Source organism: Nesoenas mayeri (assembly GCF_963082525.1).
Source record: "Nesoenas mayeri genome assembly, chromosome: 31".
NCBI lineage: Eukaryota > Metazoa > Chordata > Aves > Columbiformes > Columbidae > Nesoenas > Nesoenas mayeri.
In genome coordinates this window covers 29284-49032 of record NC_137567.1, presented here as the reverse complement: position 1 = coordinate 49032, position 19749 = coordinate 29284, and the positions used below count along the sequence as shown (strand labels likewise).

The 19749-nt window shown below is 59.6% G+C and overlaps 2 protein-coding genes across 2 annotated transcripts; both read left to right on the top strand.

Moving 5' to 3' along the window:
• Positions 1–348: 348 nt before the first annotated feature.
• On the top strand, positions 349–9114 carry TRAPPC5 (trafficking protein particle complex subunit 5). The gene is made up of 3 exons (XM_080361375.1): positions 349–398; positions 2734–3005; positions 8620–9114. Exons 2-3 carry the CDS (start codon positions 2736–2738, stop codon positions 8914–8916), a joined length of 567 nt encoding a protein of 188 aa, XP_080217501.1. The 5' UTR covers positions 349–398; positions 2734–2735; the 3' UTR covers positions 8917–9114.
• Positions 9115–11221: 2107 nt separating this feature from the next.
• NDUFB7 (NADH:ubiquinone oxidoreductase subunit B7) lies at positions 11222–19282 on the top strand. Its single transcript, XM_080361376.1, has 3 exons — positions 11222–11425; positions 15831–15999; positions 19096–19282. The coding sequence occupies exons 1-3, from the start codon at positions 11314–11316 to the stop codon at positions 19184–19186; spliced, it is 372 nt and encodes a 123-aa protein (XP_080217502.1). The 5' UTR covers positions 11222–11313; the 3' UTR covers positions 19187–19282.
• Positions 19283–19749: the final 467 nt, after the last annotated feature.

Below are 19749 nucleotides of genomic sequence, written 5' to 3'. Positions count from 1 at the left end.
CCTCTCCCCCACTGTGGGCGGGGCCACCGGGGGGCGTGGTCATGGAGGGGGCGGGGCCACTGAGGGGATGCCGGTGGGGTCATGGGGTGAGCGGAGCCGCTAGGGGCGTGGCCACAGAGGGGCGTGGCAAATGAGGAGTCGGATTGGGGCGGGGCCATGAGGGGGCGTGGCCATTAAGGTGGCGTGTGCGCTCGCAGCCGTGAGTGAGGGGGCGTGGCTTCGCTGGCTCTGACCCCGCCCCCACCGCCCAATCCCCGCGCCCGTCTCCGCTCCTTGGCCCCGCCCTCCGGTTGCCCCGGGCGACGCGACCCCGCCCCCCTCCCCTCTTCTTGCGCTTTGCGGCGCTTTTGCGACGGCGGCGGCCATAAAGCGGGAGCGGGAGCAGCGCCGGACCGTCGGTACTGGGGGGGGGGGGGGAGGGGAAGAGGAAGAGGGGGGGTTTGGGCCCGATCCCTTGTCACCGTGACCCCTCCCCCACCCCGGGGGTGCCCCCTCAGGGTCTCCCCCGGGCCTCCAGGTGTCCCCCGACCGCTCTGGTATCCCTCTGTACCCCCTTTTCACCCCTGTAACGCCCTGTACCCCCATTTCCCCCTTAGAACCCCCTGTACCCCCATTTCCTCCCCTATAACCCCCTTTCCCCTCCATTTCCCCCCCTAGAACCCCCTGTACCCCCATTTCCTCCCATATAACCCCCGTTCCTCCCATATAACCCCCTGTACCCCCATTTCCCCCCCTGTACCCCCCATTTCCCCCATTTAACCTCCTGTATCCCCATTTCCCCCCTATAACCCCCTGTACCCCCCATTTCCCCCCTATAACCCTCTGTACCCCCATTATCCCCCCATATAACCCCCTGTACCCCCATTTCCCCCCTATTTTGCCCCCTATACCCCCCATTTCCCCCCATAACCTCCTGTACCCCCATATAACCCCATGTACCCCCATTTCCCCCCTATAACCCGCATTTCCAGGCATGGACGCCCATTGCACATGGGGCAAGTCCCCCCTGCTGGAGCGGGGGCTGGGCTGGCCCTGTACCCCCCTTTTCACCCCCTGTACCCCCCATATAACCCCCCGTACCCCCATTTCCCCCCCATATAACCCCCATTTCCCCCTATTTCCAGGCATGGATGCCCGTTTCACGCGGGGCAAGTCCCCCCTGCTGGAGCGGGGGCTGGGCTGGCGCTGTACCCCCCTTTTCACCCCCTGTACCCCCATTTCCCCCATATAACCCCCTGTACCCCCATTTCCCCCCTATAACCCTCTGTACCCTCCATTTCCCCCCATATAACCCTCTGTACCCCCATTATCCCCCCATATAACCCCTTGTACCCCCCATATAACCCCTTGTACCCCCCATATAACCCCTTGTACCCCCATATAACCCCCTGTACCCCCATTTTCCCCCTAGAACCACCTGTACCCCCATTTCCCCTCCTGTACCCACATATAACTCCCATTTCTCCCCATAACCCCCTGTACCCCCATTTCCCCCCTATAACCCTCTGTACCCTCCATTTCCCCCCATATAACCCTCTGTACCCCCATTATCCTCCCTATAACCCCCTGTACCCCCATTTCCCCCCATATAACCCCATATAACCCCCCGTACCCCCCTTTTCACCCCCCGTACCCCCCTTTTCACCCCCCGTACCCCCCATATAACCCCCCGTACCCCCATTTCCCCCCCATCTAACCCCCATTTCCCCCCATTTGCAGGCATGGACGCCCGTTTCACGCGGGGCAAGTCCCCCCTGCTGGAGCGGGGGCTGGGCTGGCGCTGTACCCCCCTTTTCACCCCATATAACCCCCTGTACCCCCCATTTCCCCCCCATAACCCCCTGTACCCCCGTTTCCCCCCATAATCCCCTGTACCCCCATTTCCCCCCCATATAGCCCCCTGTACCCCCCATTTCCCCCCTAGAACCCCCAGTACCCCCCACTTCCCCCCCTGTACCCACATATAACTCCCATTTCCCCCCTATAACCCCCTCTACCCCCCATTTCCTCCCCTATAACCCCCTGCACCCGCCATTTCCTCCCATATAACCCTCTGTACCCCCATTATCCCCCCATATAACCCCCATTTCTCCCCCTAGAACCCCCTGTACCCCCATTTCTCCCCCTAGAACCCCCTGTACCCCCATTTCCCCCTATAACCCCCTGTACCCCCATTTCCAGGCATGGATGCCTATTTCACATGGGGCAAGTCCCCCCTGCTGGAGCAGGGCTGGGCTGGCCCTGTACCCCCCTTTTCACCCCCTGTACCCCCATTTCCCCCATATAACCCCCTGTACCCCCATTTCCCCCCTATAACCCTCTGTACCCTCCATTTCCCCCCATATAACCCTCTGTACCCCCATTATCCCCCCATATAACCCCTTGTACCCCCCATATAACCCCTTGTACCCCCATATAACCCCCTGTACCCCCATTTTCCCCCTAGAACCACCTGTACCCCCATTTCCCCCCCTGTACCCACATATAACTCCCATTTCCCCCCATAACCCCCTGTACCTCCATTTCCCCCCTATAACCCTCTGTACCCTCCATTTCCCCCCATATAACCCTCTGTACCCCCATTATCCTCCCTATAACCCCCTGTACCCCCATTTCCCCCCATATAACCCCATATAACCCCCTGTACCCCCCATATAACCCCCTGTACCCCCCATATAACCCCCCGTACCCCCATTTCCCTCCCATCTAACCCCCATTTCCCCCCATTTGCAGGCATGGACGCCCGTTTCACGCGGGGCAAGTCCCCCCTGCTGGAGCGGGGGCTGGCGCGGCCGCGCGGCGAGGTGGCGCTGAGCGCCTTCGCGCTGCTGTTCTCGGAGCTGGTGCAGTACTGCCAGAGCCGAGTCTACTCGGTGGCCGAGCTGCAGGCCAAGCTGGCCCGCCTGGGCTACCAGGTTGGGCTGCGCGTGCTGGACGCGCTGGTGGCCCGTGAGAAGAGCGGCCGCCGCGAGACCAAGGTGCTCAACGTGCTGCTCTTCGTCAAGGTGAGTTGGGGGGAACCGGGAGCCTTGGGGCCGGCTTTAGGGTCGGCTTTGGTGCCGGCTTTAGGGTCAGCTTTAGGGTCGGCTTTAGGGTCGGCTTTAGGGTCGGCTTTAGGGTCAGCTTTAGGGTTGGCTTTGGTGCCGGCTTTAGGGTCGGCTTTAGGGTCGACTTTAGGGTCGGCTTTGGTGCCGGCTTTGGTGCCGGCTTTAGGGTCGGCTTTAGGGTCGGCTTTAGTGCTGGCTTTGGTGTCGGCTTTGGTGTCGGCTTTGGTGTCGGCTTTGGTGCCGGCTTTAGGGTCGGCTTTGGTGCCGGCTTTAGGGTCGGCTTTGGTGCCGGCTTTAGGGTGGGCTTTAGGGTGGGCTTTAGGGTGGGCTTTGGTGCCGGCTTTGGTGCCGGCTTTGGTCCCGGCTTTAGGGTCAGCTTTAGGGTCGGCTTTGGTGCCGGCTTTAGGGTCGGCTTTAGTGCCGGCTTTGGTGCCAGCTTTAGGGTCAGCTTTAGGGTCGGCTTTAGGGTTGGCTTTGGTGTCGGCTTTGGTCCTGGCTTTAGGGTCGGCTTTGGTGCCGGCTTTGGTGCCGGCTTTAGGGTCGGCTTTGGTGCCGGCTTTGGTGCCGGCTTTAGGGTCGGCTTTAGGGTGGGCTTTGGTGCCGGCTTTAGGGTCGGCTTTAATATCAGCTCCAGTATCGGCTCCAATATCAGCTTTAGCATCGGCTTTAGTATCAGCTCAATGTCAGTTTTAATATAGGCTCCAGTGTCAGCTTTAATATCAGCTTTAGTAGTATCAGTTTTAGTAGCGTTAGCTCCAATGTCAGCTTTAGTATCGGCTTTAATATAGGCTCCAGTATCAGTTTTAATATAGACTCCAGTATCGGCTCCAGTGTCAGCTTTAGTATGAGCTTTAGTAGTATTGGTTTTAGTAGCATTGGCTTCAGTATCGGTTCCAATGTCAGCTTTAGTATCGGCTTTAATATAGGCTCCGGTATCGGCTTTAATATCGGCTCCGGTATCAGCTTTAATATCAGCTTTAGTAGTATTAGTTTTGGTAGGATTGGCTCCAGTATTGGCTCCAATGTCAGCTTTAGTATCGGCTTTAATATAGGCTCCAGTATCAGCTTTAATATCGGCTTTAGTAGTATTGGTTTTAGTAGCATTGGCTCCAATATCGGCTCCAATATCGGCTCCAATATCGGCTCCAATATCGGCTCCAATATCGGCTCCAATATCGGCTCCAATATCGGCTCCAATATCGGCTCCAATATCAGCATTAATATCGGCTTTAGTAGTATCGGTTTTAGTAGCATTGGCTCCAGTATCGGGTCCAATGTCAGCTTTAGTATCGGCTTTAATATAGGCTCCAGTATCGGCTTCAATATAGGCTCCGGTATCAGCTTTAATATAGGCTCCAGTATCGGCTCCAGTGTCAGCTTTAATATCGGCTTCAGTAGTATCGGGTTTAGTAGCATTGGCTCCAGTATCAGCTCCAATATCAGATTTAGCGTCGGCTTTAGTATCAGCTCAATGTCAGTTTTAATATAGGCTCCAGTATCGGCTCCAGTGTCAGCTTTAATATCAGCTTTAGTAATATCGGTTTTAATAGCATTTGCTCCAATGTCAGCTTTAGTATCGGCTTTAATATAGGCTCCAGTATCGGCTTTAATATAGGCTCCAGTATCGGCTTTAATATGGGCTCTAGTATCGGCTCCAGTGTCAGCTTTAGTATCAGCTTTAGTAGTATCGGTTTTAGTAGCATTGGCTCCAGTATCGGCTCCAATGTCAGCTTTAGTATCGGCTTTAATATAGGCTCCAGTATCGGCTTTAATGTAGGCTCCAGTATCGGCTTTAATGTAGGCTCCGGTATCGGCTTTAATGTAGGCTCCGGTATCGGCTTTAATATAGGCTCCAGTATCAGCTTTAATATTAGCTTTAGTAGTATTAGTTTTAGTAGCATTGGCTCCAGTATTGACTCCAATGTTAGCTTTAGTATCAGCTTTAATATAGGCTCCAGTATCGGCTCCAGTGTCAGCTTTAATATCGGCTTCAGTAGTATCGGTTTTAGTAGCATTGGCTCCAGTATCGGCTGCAATGTCAGCTTTAGTATCAGCTTTAGTAGTATCGGTTTTAATAGCGTTAGCTCCAATGTCAGCTTTAGTATCAGCTTTAATATAGGCTCCGGTATCGGCTTTAATATAGGCTCCAGTATCAGCTTTAATATAGGCTCCAGTATCGGCTCCAGTGTCAGCTTTAGTATCGGCTTCAGTAGTATCGGTTTTAGTAGTATTGGCTCCAGTATCGGCTCCAATGTCAGCTTTAGTATCAGCTTTAGTAGTATCGGTTTTAGTAACGTTGGCTCCAGTATCAGCTCCAATGTCAGCTTTAGTATAGGCTCCGGTATCGGCTTTAATATAGGCTCCAATATCGGCTCCACTGTCAGCTTTAGTATCAGCTTTAATATAGGCTCCGGTATCGGCTTTAATATAGGCTCCAGTATCGGCTCCACTGTCAGCTTTAGTATCAGCTTTAGTAGTATCGGTTTTAGTAGCATTGGCTCCAGTATCGGCTGCAATGTCAGCTTTAGTATCAGCTTTAGTAGTATCAGTTTTAGTAGCGTTAGCTCCAATGCGAGCTTTAGTATCGGCTTTAATATAGGCTCCGGTATCGGCTTTAATATAGGCTCCAGTATCAGCTTTAATATAGGCTCCAGTGTCAGCTTTAATATCAGCTTTAGTAGTATTGGTTTTAGTAGCATTGGCTCCAGTATCGACTCCAATGTCAGCTTTAGTATTGGCTTTAATATAGGCTCCAGTATCGGCTTTAATATAGGCTCCAGTGTCAGCTTTAATATCAGCTTTAGTAGTATTGGTTTTAGTAGCATTGGCTCTAGTATCGGCTCCAATATCAGCTTTAGTATCAGCTCCAATGTCAGTTTTGATATCGGCTTTAGTATTAGCTTTAATATAGGCTCCAGTATCTGCTTTAGTATCAGCTCCAGTATCAGCTTTAGGACCAGCTTTAGTAGTATCGGTTTTAGTACCATTGGCTCCAGTATCAGCTCCAATATCACCTTTAGTATCAGCTCCAATATCAGTTTTAATATCGGCTTTAGTACAGGCTCCGGAATCAGCTTTAGTGTATAGCCTCCAGTATCTGCTTTAGTATCAGCCCCAATATCGGCTTTAGGATCGGTTTTAGTAGCTGTAGCTCCAGTATTGGCTCCAATATCAGCTTTAGCATCAGCTTTAGTATCAGCTCCAGTGTCGCTTTTAGTATTGGCTCCAATATCAGCTTTAGTATTGACTCCAATGTCAGTTTTAGTATCGGCACCGGAATCCCCTCCAGGCTCAAAATGGCGCCAAAAATCCCCTCAGGGCCCAAAATGGCGCCAAAAATCCCCTCAGGGATCAAAATGGCGCCAGAATCACCTCAGGGCTCAAAATGGCGCCAAAAATCCCCTCAGGGCCCAAAATGGCGCCAGAATCACCTCAGGGCTCAAAATGGCCCCAAAATCACTTCAGGGTCAAAATGGCGCCAAAAATCACCTCAGGGCTCAAAATGGCGCCAGAATCACCTCAGGGCTCAAAACGGCGCCAAAAATCACCTCAGGACTCAAAATGGCCCCAAAATCACTCCAAGGATCAAAATGGCGCCAAAAATCCCTTCAGGGCTCAAAATGGCCCCAGAATCCCTTCAGGGCTCAAAATGGCCCCAGAATCACCTCAGGGCTCAAAATGGCGCCGGAATCCCCTCAGGGTTCATTGCCGCGGGTGGGTTCTGGTTGGACTGGACCTCTCGGGTCCTCTCCACCCAAACCCGTCCCCGTCCTCCCGGTGCCAAAAATCCCCTCATGGTCAAAATGGCGCCAGAATCACCTCAGGGCTCAAAATGGCGCCAGAATCACCCCAGCGCTCAAAATGGTGCCAAAAATCACCTCAGGGATCAAAATGGCGCCAAAAATCCCCTCATTGATCCAAATGGCCCCAGAATCACCTCAGGGCTCAAAATGGTGCCAAAAATCACCTCAGGGCTTAAAATGGCCCCAAAATCACTCCAAGGATCAAAATGGCGCCAAAAATCACCTCAGGGCTCAAAATGGTCCCAAAATCACCTCAGGGCCCAAAATGGCCCCAAAATCCCTTCAGGGCTCAATATGGCGCCAAAAATCCCCTCAGGGCTCAAAATGGTCCCAAAATCCCCTCAGGGATCAAAATGGCGCCAGAATCACCTCAGGGATCAAAATGGCGCCAGAATCACCTCATGGTCAAAATGGCGCCAAAAATCCCCTCAGGGATCAAAATGGTGCCGGAGTCACCTCAAGGATCAAAATGGCGCCAAAAATCCCCTCAGGGCTCACAATGGCGCCAGAATCACCTCAGGGATCAAAATGGCCCCAAAAATCCCCTCAGGGCTCAAAATGGCGCCGGAATCCCCTCAAGGTTCATTGTCGCGGGTGGGTTCTGGTTGGACTGGACCTCGCGGGTCCTCTCCAACCAAACCCATCCCCGTCCTCCCGGTGCCAAAAATCCCCTCAGGGCTCAAAATGGCGCCAGAATCCCCTCAGGGATCAAAATGGCGCCAGAATCACCCCAGCGCTCAAAATGGCGCCAAAAATCACCTCAGGGATCAAAATGGCGCCAAAAATCCCCTCATTGATCCAAATGGCCCCAGAATCACCTCAGGGCTCAAAATGGTGCCAAAAATCACCTCAGGGCTTAAAATGGCCCCAAAATCACTCCAAGGATCAAAATGGCGCCAAAAATCACCTCAGGGCTCAAAATGGTCCCAAAATCACCTCAGGGCCCAAAATGGCCCCAAAATCCCTTCAGGGCTCAATATGGCGCCAAAAATCCCCTCAGGGCTCAAAATGGTCCCAAAATCCCCTCAGGGATCAAAATGGCGCCAGAATCACCTCATGGTCAAAATGGCGCCAAAAATCCCCTCAGGGATCAAAATGGTGCCGGAGTCACCTCAAGGATCAAAATGGCGCCAAAAATCCCCTCAGGGCTCAAAATGGCGCCAGAATCACCTCAGGGATCAAAATGGCCCCAAAAATCCCCTCAGGGCTCAAAATGGCGCCGGAATCCCCTCAAGGTTCATTGTCGCGGGTGGGTTCTGGTTGGACTGGACCTCGCGGGTCCTCTCCAACCAAACCCATCCCCGTCCTCCCGGTGCCAAAAATCCCCTCAGGGCTCAAAATGGCGCCAGAATCCCCTCAGGGATCAAAATGGCGCCAGAATCACCCCAGCGCTCAAAATGGCGCCAAAAATCACCTCAGGGATCAAAATGGCGCCAAAAATCCCCTCATTGATCCAAATGGCCCCAGAATCACCTCAGGGCTCAAAATGGTGCCAAAAATCACCTCAGGGCTTAAAATGGCCCCAAAATCACTCCAAGGATCAAAATGGCGCCAAAAATCACCTCAGGGCTCAAAATGGTCCCAAAATCACCTCAGGGCTCAAAATGGCGCCAAAAATCCCCTCAGGGCTCAAAATGGCGCCAGAATCACCTCAGGGCTCAAAATGGTGCCCGAATCCCGTCAGGGTTCATTGCCGCGGGTGGGTTCTGGTTGGACTGGACCTCGCGTGTCCTCTCCACCCAAACCCGTCCCCGTGGTCCCGTCCTCAGGGCCCCGTGTGGCGCGCGCTCTTCGGCAAGGAGGCGGACAAGCTGGAGCAAGCCAACGACGACGACAAGACGTACTACGTGATCGAGAAGGAGCCATTGGTCAACACCTTCATCTCGGTGCCCAAGGAGAACAGCACCCTCAACTGCGCCGCCTTCACGGCCGGGCTGGTGGAGGCCGTGCTGACGGCCAGCGGCTTCCCGGCCAAGGTCACGGCGCATTGGCACAAGGGGACCACGCTCATGATCAAGTTCGACGAGGCCGTCATCGCCAGGGACAAGAGCCTGGAGGGACGCTGAGGGGGACGCCATGGGGATGGTGGTGAGGGTACTTGGCCACCTTGGTGTCCCATGGGGACGTTGGAGGTGGTTTGGGTCGCTCATCCCATCGCTTGTCCATTCTGATGGCCCTTGGTTGACTTTGGGGACGCTGGAGCTGGTTGGTGTCACCATAAACCATCTCTTGTCCATTCTGATGGCCCTTGGTTGACTTTGGGGACGCTGGAGCTGGTTGGTGTCACCATAAACCATCTCCTGTCCATTCTAATGGTTCTTGGTTGACTTTGGGGACGCTGGAGCTGGTTGGTGTCACCATAAACCATCTCTTGTCCATTCTGATGGCCCTTGGTTGACTTTGGGGACGCTGGAGCTGGTTGGTGTCACCATAAACCATCTCTTGTCCATTCTGATGGCCCTTGGTTGACTTTGGGGACTCGGTTGGTGTCCCCATAAACCATCCTTTGTCCATTCTGATGGCCCTTGGTTGACTTTGGGGATGCTGGAGGTGGTTGGTGTCACCATAAACCATCTCTTGTCCATTCTGATGGCCCTTGGTTGACTTTGGGGACTCGGTTGGTGTCCCCATAAACCATCCTTTGTCCATTCTGATGGCCCTTAGTTGACTTTGGGGATGCTGGAGGTGGTTGGTGTCACCATAAACCATCTCTTGTCCATTCTGATGGCCCTTAGTTGACTTTGGGGATGCTGGAGGTGGTTGGTGTCACCATAAACCATCTCTTGTCCATTCTGATGGTTCTTGGTTGACTTTGGGGACTTTGGTGGCCCTTGGTGTCCCATGGGGGTGTTGGAGGTGGTTCGGGTCCCTCATCCCATCCCTTGTCCATTCTGATGGCCCTTGGTGACACTGGGGTCTCTTCATGTCCCAGGACACCACCCATTGTCCCTTTGGTGGCCCTTGGTGTCCCATGGGGATGTTGGAGGTGGTTTGGGTCCCTCACCCCATCCCTTGTCATCCCAATGATCCTTGATGTCTCTTGGGGACACTTGGTTGGTGTTACCATCTCTTGTCCATTCTGATGGCTCTTGGTTGACTTTGTGGACTCGGTGTCACCATAAACCATCTCTTGTCCCTCCTGGTGACTCTTGGCTCCTGTTTGAAGCTTTGGAGACATCCTGGGGCTGATTTGGGTCCCTCACCCCATCCCTTGTCCCTCCCGATGGCACTTGGTGACATTGGGGTCCCTTCCCCACGCTCATGATCAAGTTCGACGAGGCCGTCATCGCCAGGGACAAGAGCCTGGAGGGACGCTGAGGGGGGCGCCATGGGGATGGCGGTGGGGGGACTTGGCCACCTTGGTGTCCCATGGGGACGTTGGAGGTGGTTTGGGTCGCTCATCCCATCGCTTGTCCATTCTGATGGCCCTTGGTTGACTTTGGGGACGCTGGAGCTGGTTGGTGTCACCATAAACCATCTCTTGTCCATTCTGATGGCCCTTGGTTGACTTTGGGGGCGCTGGAGCTGGTTGGTGTCACCATAAACCATCTCCTGTCCATTCTAATGGTTCTTGGTTGACTTTGGGGACACTGGAGATGGTTGGTGTCACCATAAACATCTCTTGTCCATTCTGATGGCCCTTGGTTGACTTTGGGGACGCTGGAGGTGGTTGGTGTCACCATAAACCATCTCCTGTCCATTCTGATGGCCCTTGGTTGACTTTGGGGATGCTGGAGCTGGTTGGTGTCACCATAAACCATCTCTTGTCCATTCTGATGGCCCTTGGTTGACTTTGGGGATGCTGGAGCTGGTTGGTGTCACCATAAACCATCTCTTGTCCCTTCTAATGGTTCTTGGTTGACTTTGTGGACTCGGTGTCACCATAAACCATCTCTTGTCCCTCCTGGTGACTCTTGGCTCCTGTTTGAAGCTTTGGGGACATCCTGGGGCTGTTTTGGGTCCCTCACCCCATCCCTTGTCCCTCCCGATGGCACTTGGTGACACTTAGGGACATTTGGGGACACTGGGGACCATTGGGGGCGTCAGGGACCTTTGGGGACCCTTAGGGACATTTGGGGACACTGGGGACCATTGGAGGTGTCAGGAACCTTTGGGGACCCTTGGGGACATTTGGGGACCCTTGGGGACATTTGGTGACACTGGGGACCATTGGGGGCATCAGGGACCTTTGGGGACACTGGGGACACCCCCCGCGTCCCCAAAAGTCCCCAAACATCCCCCCCAAACCCCCATCCACACTCCCCCCCCCCACCAAGTCCTCCCCGCCTCGATGTGGCGCCAAACGCTCAAGCGCCGCTCTAGCCGCCGCCTCTATGCTCCACCCCAGGAAGGGGGGGGGCGCAACTTCCGGTTTCCACGGGTCCGTCGCGCTTTGCGCTCCCGGTGTCCCCGCCGGTGTTCCCGCCGGTGTTTCCGGTGTCCGCCGGTGTTTCCGGTCCGCCATGGGCGCGCACCTGGCGCGGCGCTACCTGGGGGACGGGGAGGTGGAGCCGGACCCGCTGCACATGCCGACGTTCCCCCCGGAGCTGGGGCTGCCGGGCCGGGCCCCGCGCGGTCAGTGCGGACACGGGGCGGGGGGGGCGTGGGGGGGGGGTGGGGGACACGGGGGGGATAGGGGGGATTAGGGGGACATGGAGGACACGGGGGACATGGGGGACATGGAGGACACGGGGGACATGGGGGGACGTGGGGGGATATGGGGGGAAACGGGGGACATGGGGGGACACGGGGGATATGGGGGGACATGGGGGACGTGGGGGGATATGGGGGGACATGGGGGATATGGGTGGCATGGGGGATGGGGGGACATGGGGGGACACGGGGGATATGGGGGGACACGGGGGACGTGGGGGGACATGGGGGACGTAGGGGGACACGGGGGATATGGGGGACGCGGGGGACATGGGGGGACATGGGGGACATGGGGGACATGGAGGGACATGGGGGATATGGGGGGACATGGGGGATGTGGGGGGATATGGGGGACATGGGAGATATGGGGGGACATGGGGACACGAGGGACATGGGGGGACATGGGGGACATGGGGGATGAGGTGGACATGGGGGACACAGGGGACATGGGGGACATGGGGACAAGGGAGACAAGGGGGATGGGGGCGACGTGGGGACACGGGGGACATGGGGGACACGGGGGACATGGGGGGACATGGGGGACACAGAGGACATGGGGGATATGGGGGACATGGGGGACATGGGGGACACGGGGGACATGGGGACAGGAGAGACAAGGGGGATGGGGGCGACGTGGGGGATGGGGGGACACGGGGGACATGGGGGGACATGGGGGACATGGGGGGACACGAGAGACATAGGGGACATGGGGGACACGGGGGACATGGGGGGACATGAGAGACATGGGGGACATGGGGGACATGGGGACATGGGGGACATGGGGGACACGGGGGGATAAGGGGGATCGGGGGGACATGGGGGACACGGGGGACAAGGGGGGACATGGGGGACATGGAGGGACATGAGAGACACGGGGGACATGGGGGATATGGGGGGACATGGGGGACACAGGGGACATGGGGGACATGGGGACACAGAGGGACAGGGGGACACGGGGGGACAGGGGAGGATGGGGGTGCCATGGGAGACAAGTGGGATAGGGGTGACATAGGGGATGGGGGGACAAGGGGGATGGGGGGGACATGGGGGTGACACGGGGGACAAGAGGGATGGGGGGACATAGGGGATGGGGGGACATGGAGTACAATGGGGACAAGGGGGATGGGGGGGACATGGGGACACGGGGTGACATGGGGGATGGGGGGACACAGGGGTGACATAGGGGATGGGGGGACTTGGGGGACACGGGAGGGACACAGGGGATGGGGGGACATGGGAATGGGGGGGACATGGGGGACACGGGTGACTCCACGCTGAGCCCGTCCCGGGGTGTCCTTGGGGTGTCCTTGGGGTGACCCTGTGGGACTGGCCCCTCCTATGACCTCTGGGTGACCCCCATGACCTCTGGGTGACCCCGTGACCCCGGGTGACCCCTCAGCCCCCCCCATGTCCCCTCCCCTGTCACCCACCCCTGTGTCCCCCCCATGTCCCCTCTCGTGTCCCCAATGTCACCATGGCCCCTCTTGTGTCCCCCCATATCCCCTCCGCTCCCATGTGTCCCCCCCATGTCCCCCCTCCCCGTTTCCCCCCAATGTCCCCCCATGTCCCCCCAATGTCCCCATGTCCTCATGTCCTCCCCTTCTTGTGTCCCCCTCAATGTCCCCCAATGTCCCCATGTCCCCCTGGTGTCCCTGTATCCTCCCCTTCTTGTGTCCCCCACAATGTCCCCATGTCCCCCAATGTCCCCATATCGCCCCACTGTCCCAATGACCCCATGTTCCCCCATGTCCCCCACTGTCCCCATGTCCCCCCATGTCCCCCCATGTCCCCCACTGTCCCCATGTCCCCCCATGTTCCCCCCTGTCCCCATGTCCCCCAATGTCCCCCCATGTTCCCCCATGTCCCCCACTGTCCCCATGTCCCCCAATGTCCCCATGTCCCCCACTGTCCCCATGTCCCCCCATGTTCCCCACTGTCCCCATGTCCCCCCATGTTCCCCCCTGTCCCCATGTCCCCCACTGTCCCCATGTCCCCCCATGTTCCCCCCTGTCCCTATGTCCCTCAATGTCCCCATGTCCCCCACTGTCCCCATGTCCCCCACTGTCCCAATGACCCCATGTCCCCCCATATCCCCCAATGTCCTTCAATGTCCCCATGTTCCCCACTGTCCCCATGTCCCCATCTCCCCCAATGTCCCCATATCCCCCCATATCCCCCAATGTCCCCTGTCCCCGTCCCCGCAGCCCCGGGGTGCTCTGTGCAGCAGCTGGCCGCGGCGCGGGTGCCACTGTCCCCATGTCCCCCACTGTCCCCATATCCCCAATGTCCCCATGTCCCCCCATATCCCCCAATGTCCCCATGTCCCCCAATGTCCCCATGTCCCCCAGTGTCCCAATGACCCCATGTCCCTCCATATCCCCTGATGTCCCCCAATGTCCTCATATCCCCGATGTCCCCCCATGTCCCCCAATGTCCCCCCATGTCTCCATATCCCAAATGTCCTCATATCCCCCCATATCCCCCCATATCCCCCCATGTCCCCCACTGTCCTCATGTCCCCCACTGTCCCCATGTCCCCATATCCCCCAATGTCCCCATGTCCCCCCATGTCCCCATATCCCAAATGTCCCCATGTCCCCCCATGTCCCCCCATGTCCCCCAATGTCCCCATGTCCCCCACTGTCCCCATGTCCCCCAATGTCCCCATATCCCCAATGTCCCCATGTCCCCCAATGTCCCCATATCCCCCATGTCCCCCACTGTCCCCATGTCCCCCTATGTCCCCATATCCCCAATGTCCCCATGTCCCCCCGTATCCCCCATGTCCCCATGTCCCCCCATGTCCCCATATCCCCAATGTCCCCATGTCCCCCCATGTCCCCAATGTCCCCATGTCCCCCCATGTCCCCATGTCCCCAATGTCCCCATCCCCGCAGCCCCGGGGTGCTCGGTGCAGCAGCTGGCCGCGGCGCGGGTGCCACTGTCCCCATGTCCCCCCATGTCCCCCCAGGTCCCCAATGATGTCCCCAATGTCCCCATGTCCCCGCAGCCCCGGGGTGCTCGGCGCAGCAGCTGGCCGCGGCGCGGGTGCCACTGTCCTCATGTCCCCCCATGTCCCCATGTCCCCAATGATGTCCCCAATGTCCCCGCAGCCCCAGGGTGCTCGGCGCAGCAGCTGGCCGCGGCGCGGATGCCGCTGTCCCCATGTCCCCCCATATCCCCCAATATCCCCATGTCCCCCACTGTCCCAATGACCCCATGTCCCCCCATATCCCCTGATGTCCCCCAATGTCCTCATATCCCCACTGTCCCCCCATGTCCCCCCATATCCCCCCATGTCCTCCACTTTCCCCATGTCCCCCAATGTCCCCATGTCCCCATAACCCCCAATGTCCCCATGTCCCCCACTGTCCCCATATCCCCACTGTCCCCATCTCCCCCACTGTCCCCATGTCCCCCCATGTCCCCAATGATGTCCCCAATGTCCCCGCAGCCCCGGGGTGCTCGGTGCAGCAGCTGGCCGCGGCGCGGGTGCCACTGTCCCCATGTCCCCCCATGTCCCCATATCCCCAATGTCCCCATGTCCCCCCATATCCCCCAATATCCCCATGTCCCCCACTGTCCCAATGACCTCATGTCCCCCCATATCCCCTGATGTCCCCCAATGTCCTCATATCCCCACTGTCCCCCCATGTCCCCCCATATCCCCCCATATCCCCCCATGTCCCCCACTTTCCCCATGTCCCCATGTCCCCCAATGTCCCCATGTCCCCATAACCCCCAATGTCCCCATGTCCCCCACTGTCCCCATATCCCCAATGTCCCCATGTCCTCCCATGTCCCCCACTGTCCCCATCTCCCCCACTGTCCCCATGTCCCCCAATGTCCCCATGTCCCCAATGATGTCCCCATCCCCGCAGCCCCGGGGTGCTCAGCGCAGCAGCTGGCCGCGGCGCGGGTGACACTGTCCCCATGTCCCCCCATGTCCCCATATCCCCAATGTCCCCATGTCCCCCCCATATCCCCCAATGTCCCCATGTTCCCCCATGTTCCCCACTGTCCCCATGTCCCCCAATGTCCTCATATCCCCCATGTCCCCCAATGTCCTCCAATGTCCCCATGTCCCCCACTGTCCCCATGTCCCCCCATGTCCCCCGATGTCCCCCAATGTCCTCATATCCCCAATGTCCCCCCATGTCCCCCATATCCCCCCATGTCCCCCACTGTCCCCATATCCCCCCATGTGCCCCATGTCCCCAATGATGTCCCAATGTCCCCGCAGCCCCGGGGTGCTCTGCGCAGCAGCTGGCCGCGGCGCGGGTGCCACTGTCCCCATGTCCCCAATGATGTCCCCATGTCCCCGCAGCCCCGGGGTGCTCTGCGCAGCAGCTGGCCGCGGCGCGGGTGCCGCTGGAGCAGCGCGATTACTGCGGGCGGGAGCTGCTGCGCCTGCTGCGCTGCCACCGCGACGCCTTCCCCCTGCCCTGGGCCTGTCACCACCTGCGCCACCGCTGGGACGCCTGCCAGCACCGCGAGTAGGGACACGGGACACGGGGGGACATGGGGGGACACGGGGGACACGGGGGATGGGGAGACAAGGGGGACAGGGGGGACATGGGGAACAGGGGGGACAGGGACACAGGGGAGACACAGGAGTCAAGGGGGACAGGGGGACACAGGGGGCAGGGGGGACAAGGGAACATGGGGGACAAGGGGGGACACAGGATGGGGGGACATGGGGGATAGGGAGGGCGTGGGGGACACAGGGGACAGGGGGACATGGGGGACAATGGAGGATGGGGGGACACAGGGGACAGGGGGACACAGGGGACATGGGGGGGACACAGGGGACAGGGGGACAGGGGGGACACGGGGGATGGGGGGGACAGGGGGGACATGGGGAACAGGGGGGACAGGGACACAGGGGAGACACAGGAGACAAGGAGGATGGGGGGACACAGGGGACAGGGGGACACAGGGGATGGGGGGGGACACACGGGGAAGAAGGGGACACAGGGGGTGGGGGGACATGGGGGACGGGGGGGTACATGGGGAAGAGGGTGACACAGGGGACAATGGGGGTAGGGGGGACAAGGGGACATGGGGGACAAGGGGGGACACGGGATGGGGGGACACGGGGGATAGGGAGGGCGTGGGGGACACAGGGGACACGGGGGGGACACAGGGGATAAGGGGACAGGGGGGACACAGGGGACAGGGAGACATGGGGGACACGGGGGAGGGGGGGGACACAGGGGATGGGGGGACACAGGGGACAATGGGGGCAGGAGGGACAGGGGGACATGGGGGATGAGGGGACAGGGGGGACACAGGGAACAATGGGGGACACGGGGGATTGGGGGGACAGGGGGACACAAGGAAGAGGGGGACACAGGGGACAATGGGGGCAGGGGGCACAGGGGATGGGGAGGACACGGGGGATAAGGGGGACAGGGGGGACAGGGACACAGGGGAGACAGAGGAGACAAGGGGGATGGGGGGACACAGGGGACAGGGGGACATGGGGGACAGGGGGGACACGGGGAAGAAGGGGACACAGGGAGTGGGGGGACATGGGGGACAAGGGGGACAGGGGGACATGGGGGACGGGGGGGGACACGGGGAAGAGGGTGACACAGGGGACAATGGGGGTAGGGGGGACAAGGGGACATGGGAGACAAGGGGGGACACGGGATGGGGGGACACGGGGGATAGGGAGGGCGTGGGGGACACAGGGGACAGGGGACACGGCGGGGACATGGGATAAGGGGACATGGGGGACATGGGGGATGGGGGGGACACAGGGGATGGGGGGACACGGAGGATAAGGGGACACAGGGGATGGGGGGACATAGGGGATGGGGGGACACAGGGGACAAGGGGGATGGGGGGGACACAGGGAATGGGGGGACACAGGGGATGGAGGGACACAGGGGACCAGGGGGGACAGGGGATGGGGGGACAGGGGATGAGGGGACAGGGAGGACACAGGGGACAGGGGGACATGGGGGACACGGGGGATAGGGGGGACACGGGGTATGGGGGGTACAGGGGGACACAGGGGATGGAGGGGACAGGGGGGTGGTGGGGACATAGGGGATGGGGACACAGGGGGACACGGGGGATAGGGGGGGACACGGGGAAGAGGGGGACACAGGGGACAATGGGGGATGGGGGGACACGGGATGGGGGGACACAGGGGATAGGGAGGCGTGGGGGACACAGGGGACAGGGGGACACAGGGGACACGGGGGATGGGGGGGACACGAGGGGGACACAGGGGATAAGGGGACATGTGGGACACGGGGGATGGGGGGGACACAGGGGATGGGGGGACACAGGGGATGGGGGGACACAGGGGACAAGGGGGACAGGGGGGACATGGGGAACAGGGGGGACAGGGACACAGGGGAGACACAGGAGACAAGGGGGACGGCGGGACACAGGGGACAGGGGGACACAGGGGACGGGGGGGACACGGGAAAGAGGGGGACACAGGGGACAATGGGGGCAGGGGGGACAGGGGGACATGGGGGATGAGGGGACAGGGGGACACAGGGGACAGGGGGACATGGGGAAGAAGGGGACACAGGGGGTGGGGGGACATGGGGGACAAGGGGGACAGGGGGTGGGACATGGGGAAGAGGGGGACACGGGACAATGGGGGACATGGGGGATGGGGGGGACACAGGGAAGAGGGGGACACAGGGGACAATGGGGACAGGGGGGACAGGGGGGACACGGGATGGGGGGGACACAGGGAATGGGGGGACACAGGGAACAAGGGGGACGGGGGGACACAGGGGATAGGGGGGATGGGGGGTGGGGGGACACAGGGGACGGGGACACAGGGGGGACACAGGGGACCAGGGGGGAAAGGGGGACATGGGGGACAAGGGAGACGGGGGGGACACAGGGAACAGGGGGACACGGGGGATGTGGGGACACGGGGAATGAGGGGACAGGGAGGACACGGGATGGGGGGACACAGGGGACAAGGGGGACACGGGGGCCAGGGGGACATGGGGAAGAGGGGGACACAGGGGACCAGGGGGGACAGGGGGAATAGGGGGACACATGGGACAGGGACACAGGGGATGGGGGGACAAGGGGGACGGAGGGGACAGGGACACAGGGGGACATGGGGGGACACAGGGGGACATAGGGGACAGGGGTGACATGGGGGTCAGAGGGACAGGGGGACACGAGATGGGGGGACACAAGGGACAGAGGGACACAGGGAGACATGGGGGACAGGAGGACATGGGGGTCAGAGTGACAGGGGACACTGGGACATGGGGACATGGGAGGGACACGGGGACAGAGGGACAGGGGACATGGGGACATGGGGGGCATGAGGGGGACAAGGGGGGACGTGGGGACAAGGATGACAGGGGAGGGTCAGAGGGACACGGGGACAACAGGTGACACCAAGACGTGTCACTGCGAGGTGACGGGGCCACAGGGCCGGTGACAATCGGGGACATGGCGGGACGGGCTTGGGGACATCATGGGACATCCCCTGGGGCTCCGTGTCCCCACCTCCGGGGTGTCCCAGTGCAACGCTGGCCCTGGGGACACTTGGGGACACTTGGGGACACTTGGGGACATCCCTGTCCCCATGTCCCCAGCTACGTGATGCGCATGAAGGAGTTTGAGCGCGAGCGGCGGCTGCTCCAGCGCCAGAAGCGGCTCCGGCAGCAGGAGGTGACAAGCGAGTGACATCGGGACACAGGTGACACGGTGACATTGGTGACACCGGTGACACGGTGACACCGAGACACCCACCACACAATAAAACCCATAGAGTTGATTCTGCGCCCGCTTGTTTGTCACTGCGCTTGGGGACAACACCCGGGGGACGGTGACACCCGCCCAGCTTGGGGACAGCGGGGACTGTCCCCATGGGGTGGGACAATGACAGGACGCACGTGCTGGGGGGTGACACCGTTTATTGTCGCCTGTGGGGACGGGGCGGGGGACACAATGACGGGTCACGTGCGGGTGACACACACGGGTCATTCCGGTCACTGCGGGTGACACGGTCACGGGGGACGTCGCGTTGTCACCGGGTGGCTGCAGCGGTCCCACGGGTGACAGTGCCACACGGGATGGGGACAGAGGGGACAGGTCCCTGGAAGGGTGACAAGGGACAGTGTGGCCCCGTGTCCTGTTGTGACCGTGGCGGGGGGACAACACGCTCGTGTCACTTGTCCTGGTGTCCCCGTCCCTGCTGCTGGCTCGGGGTGGCACTGGGGTGTCCCCAGGGGTGACAGGGACAGGTC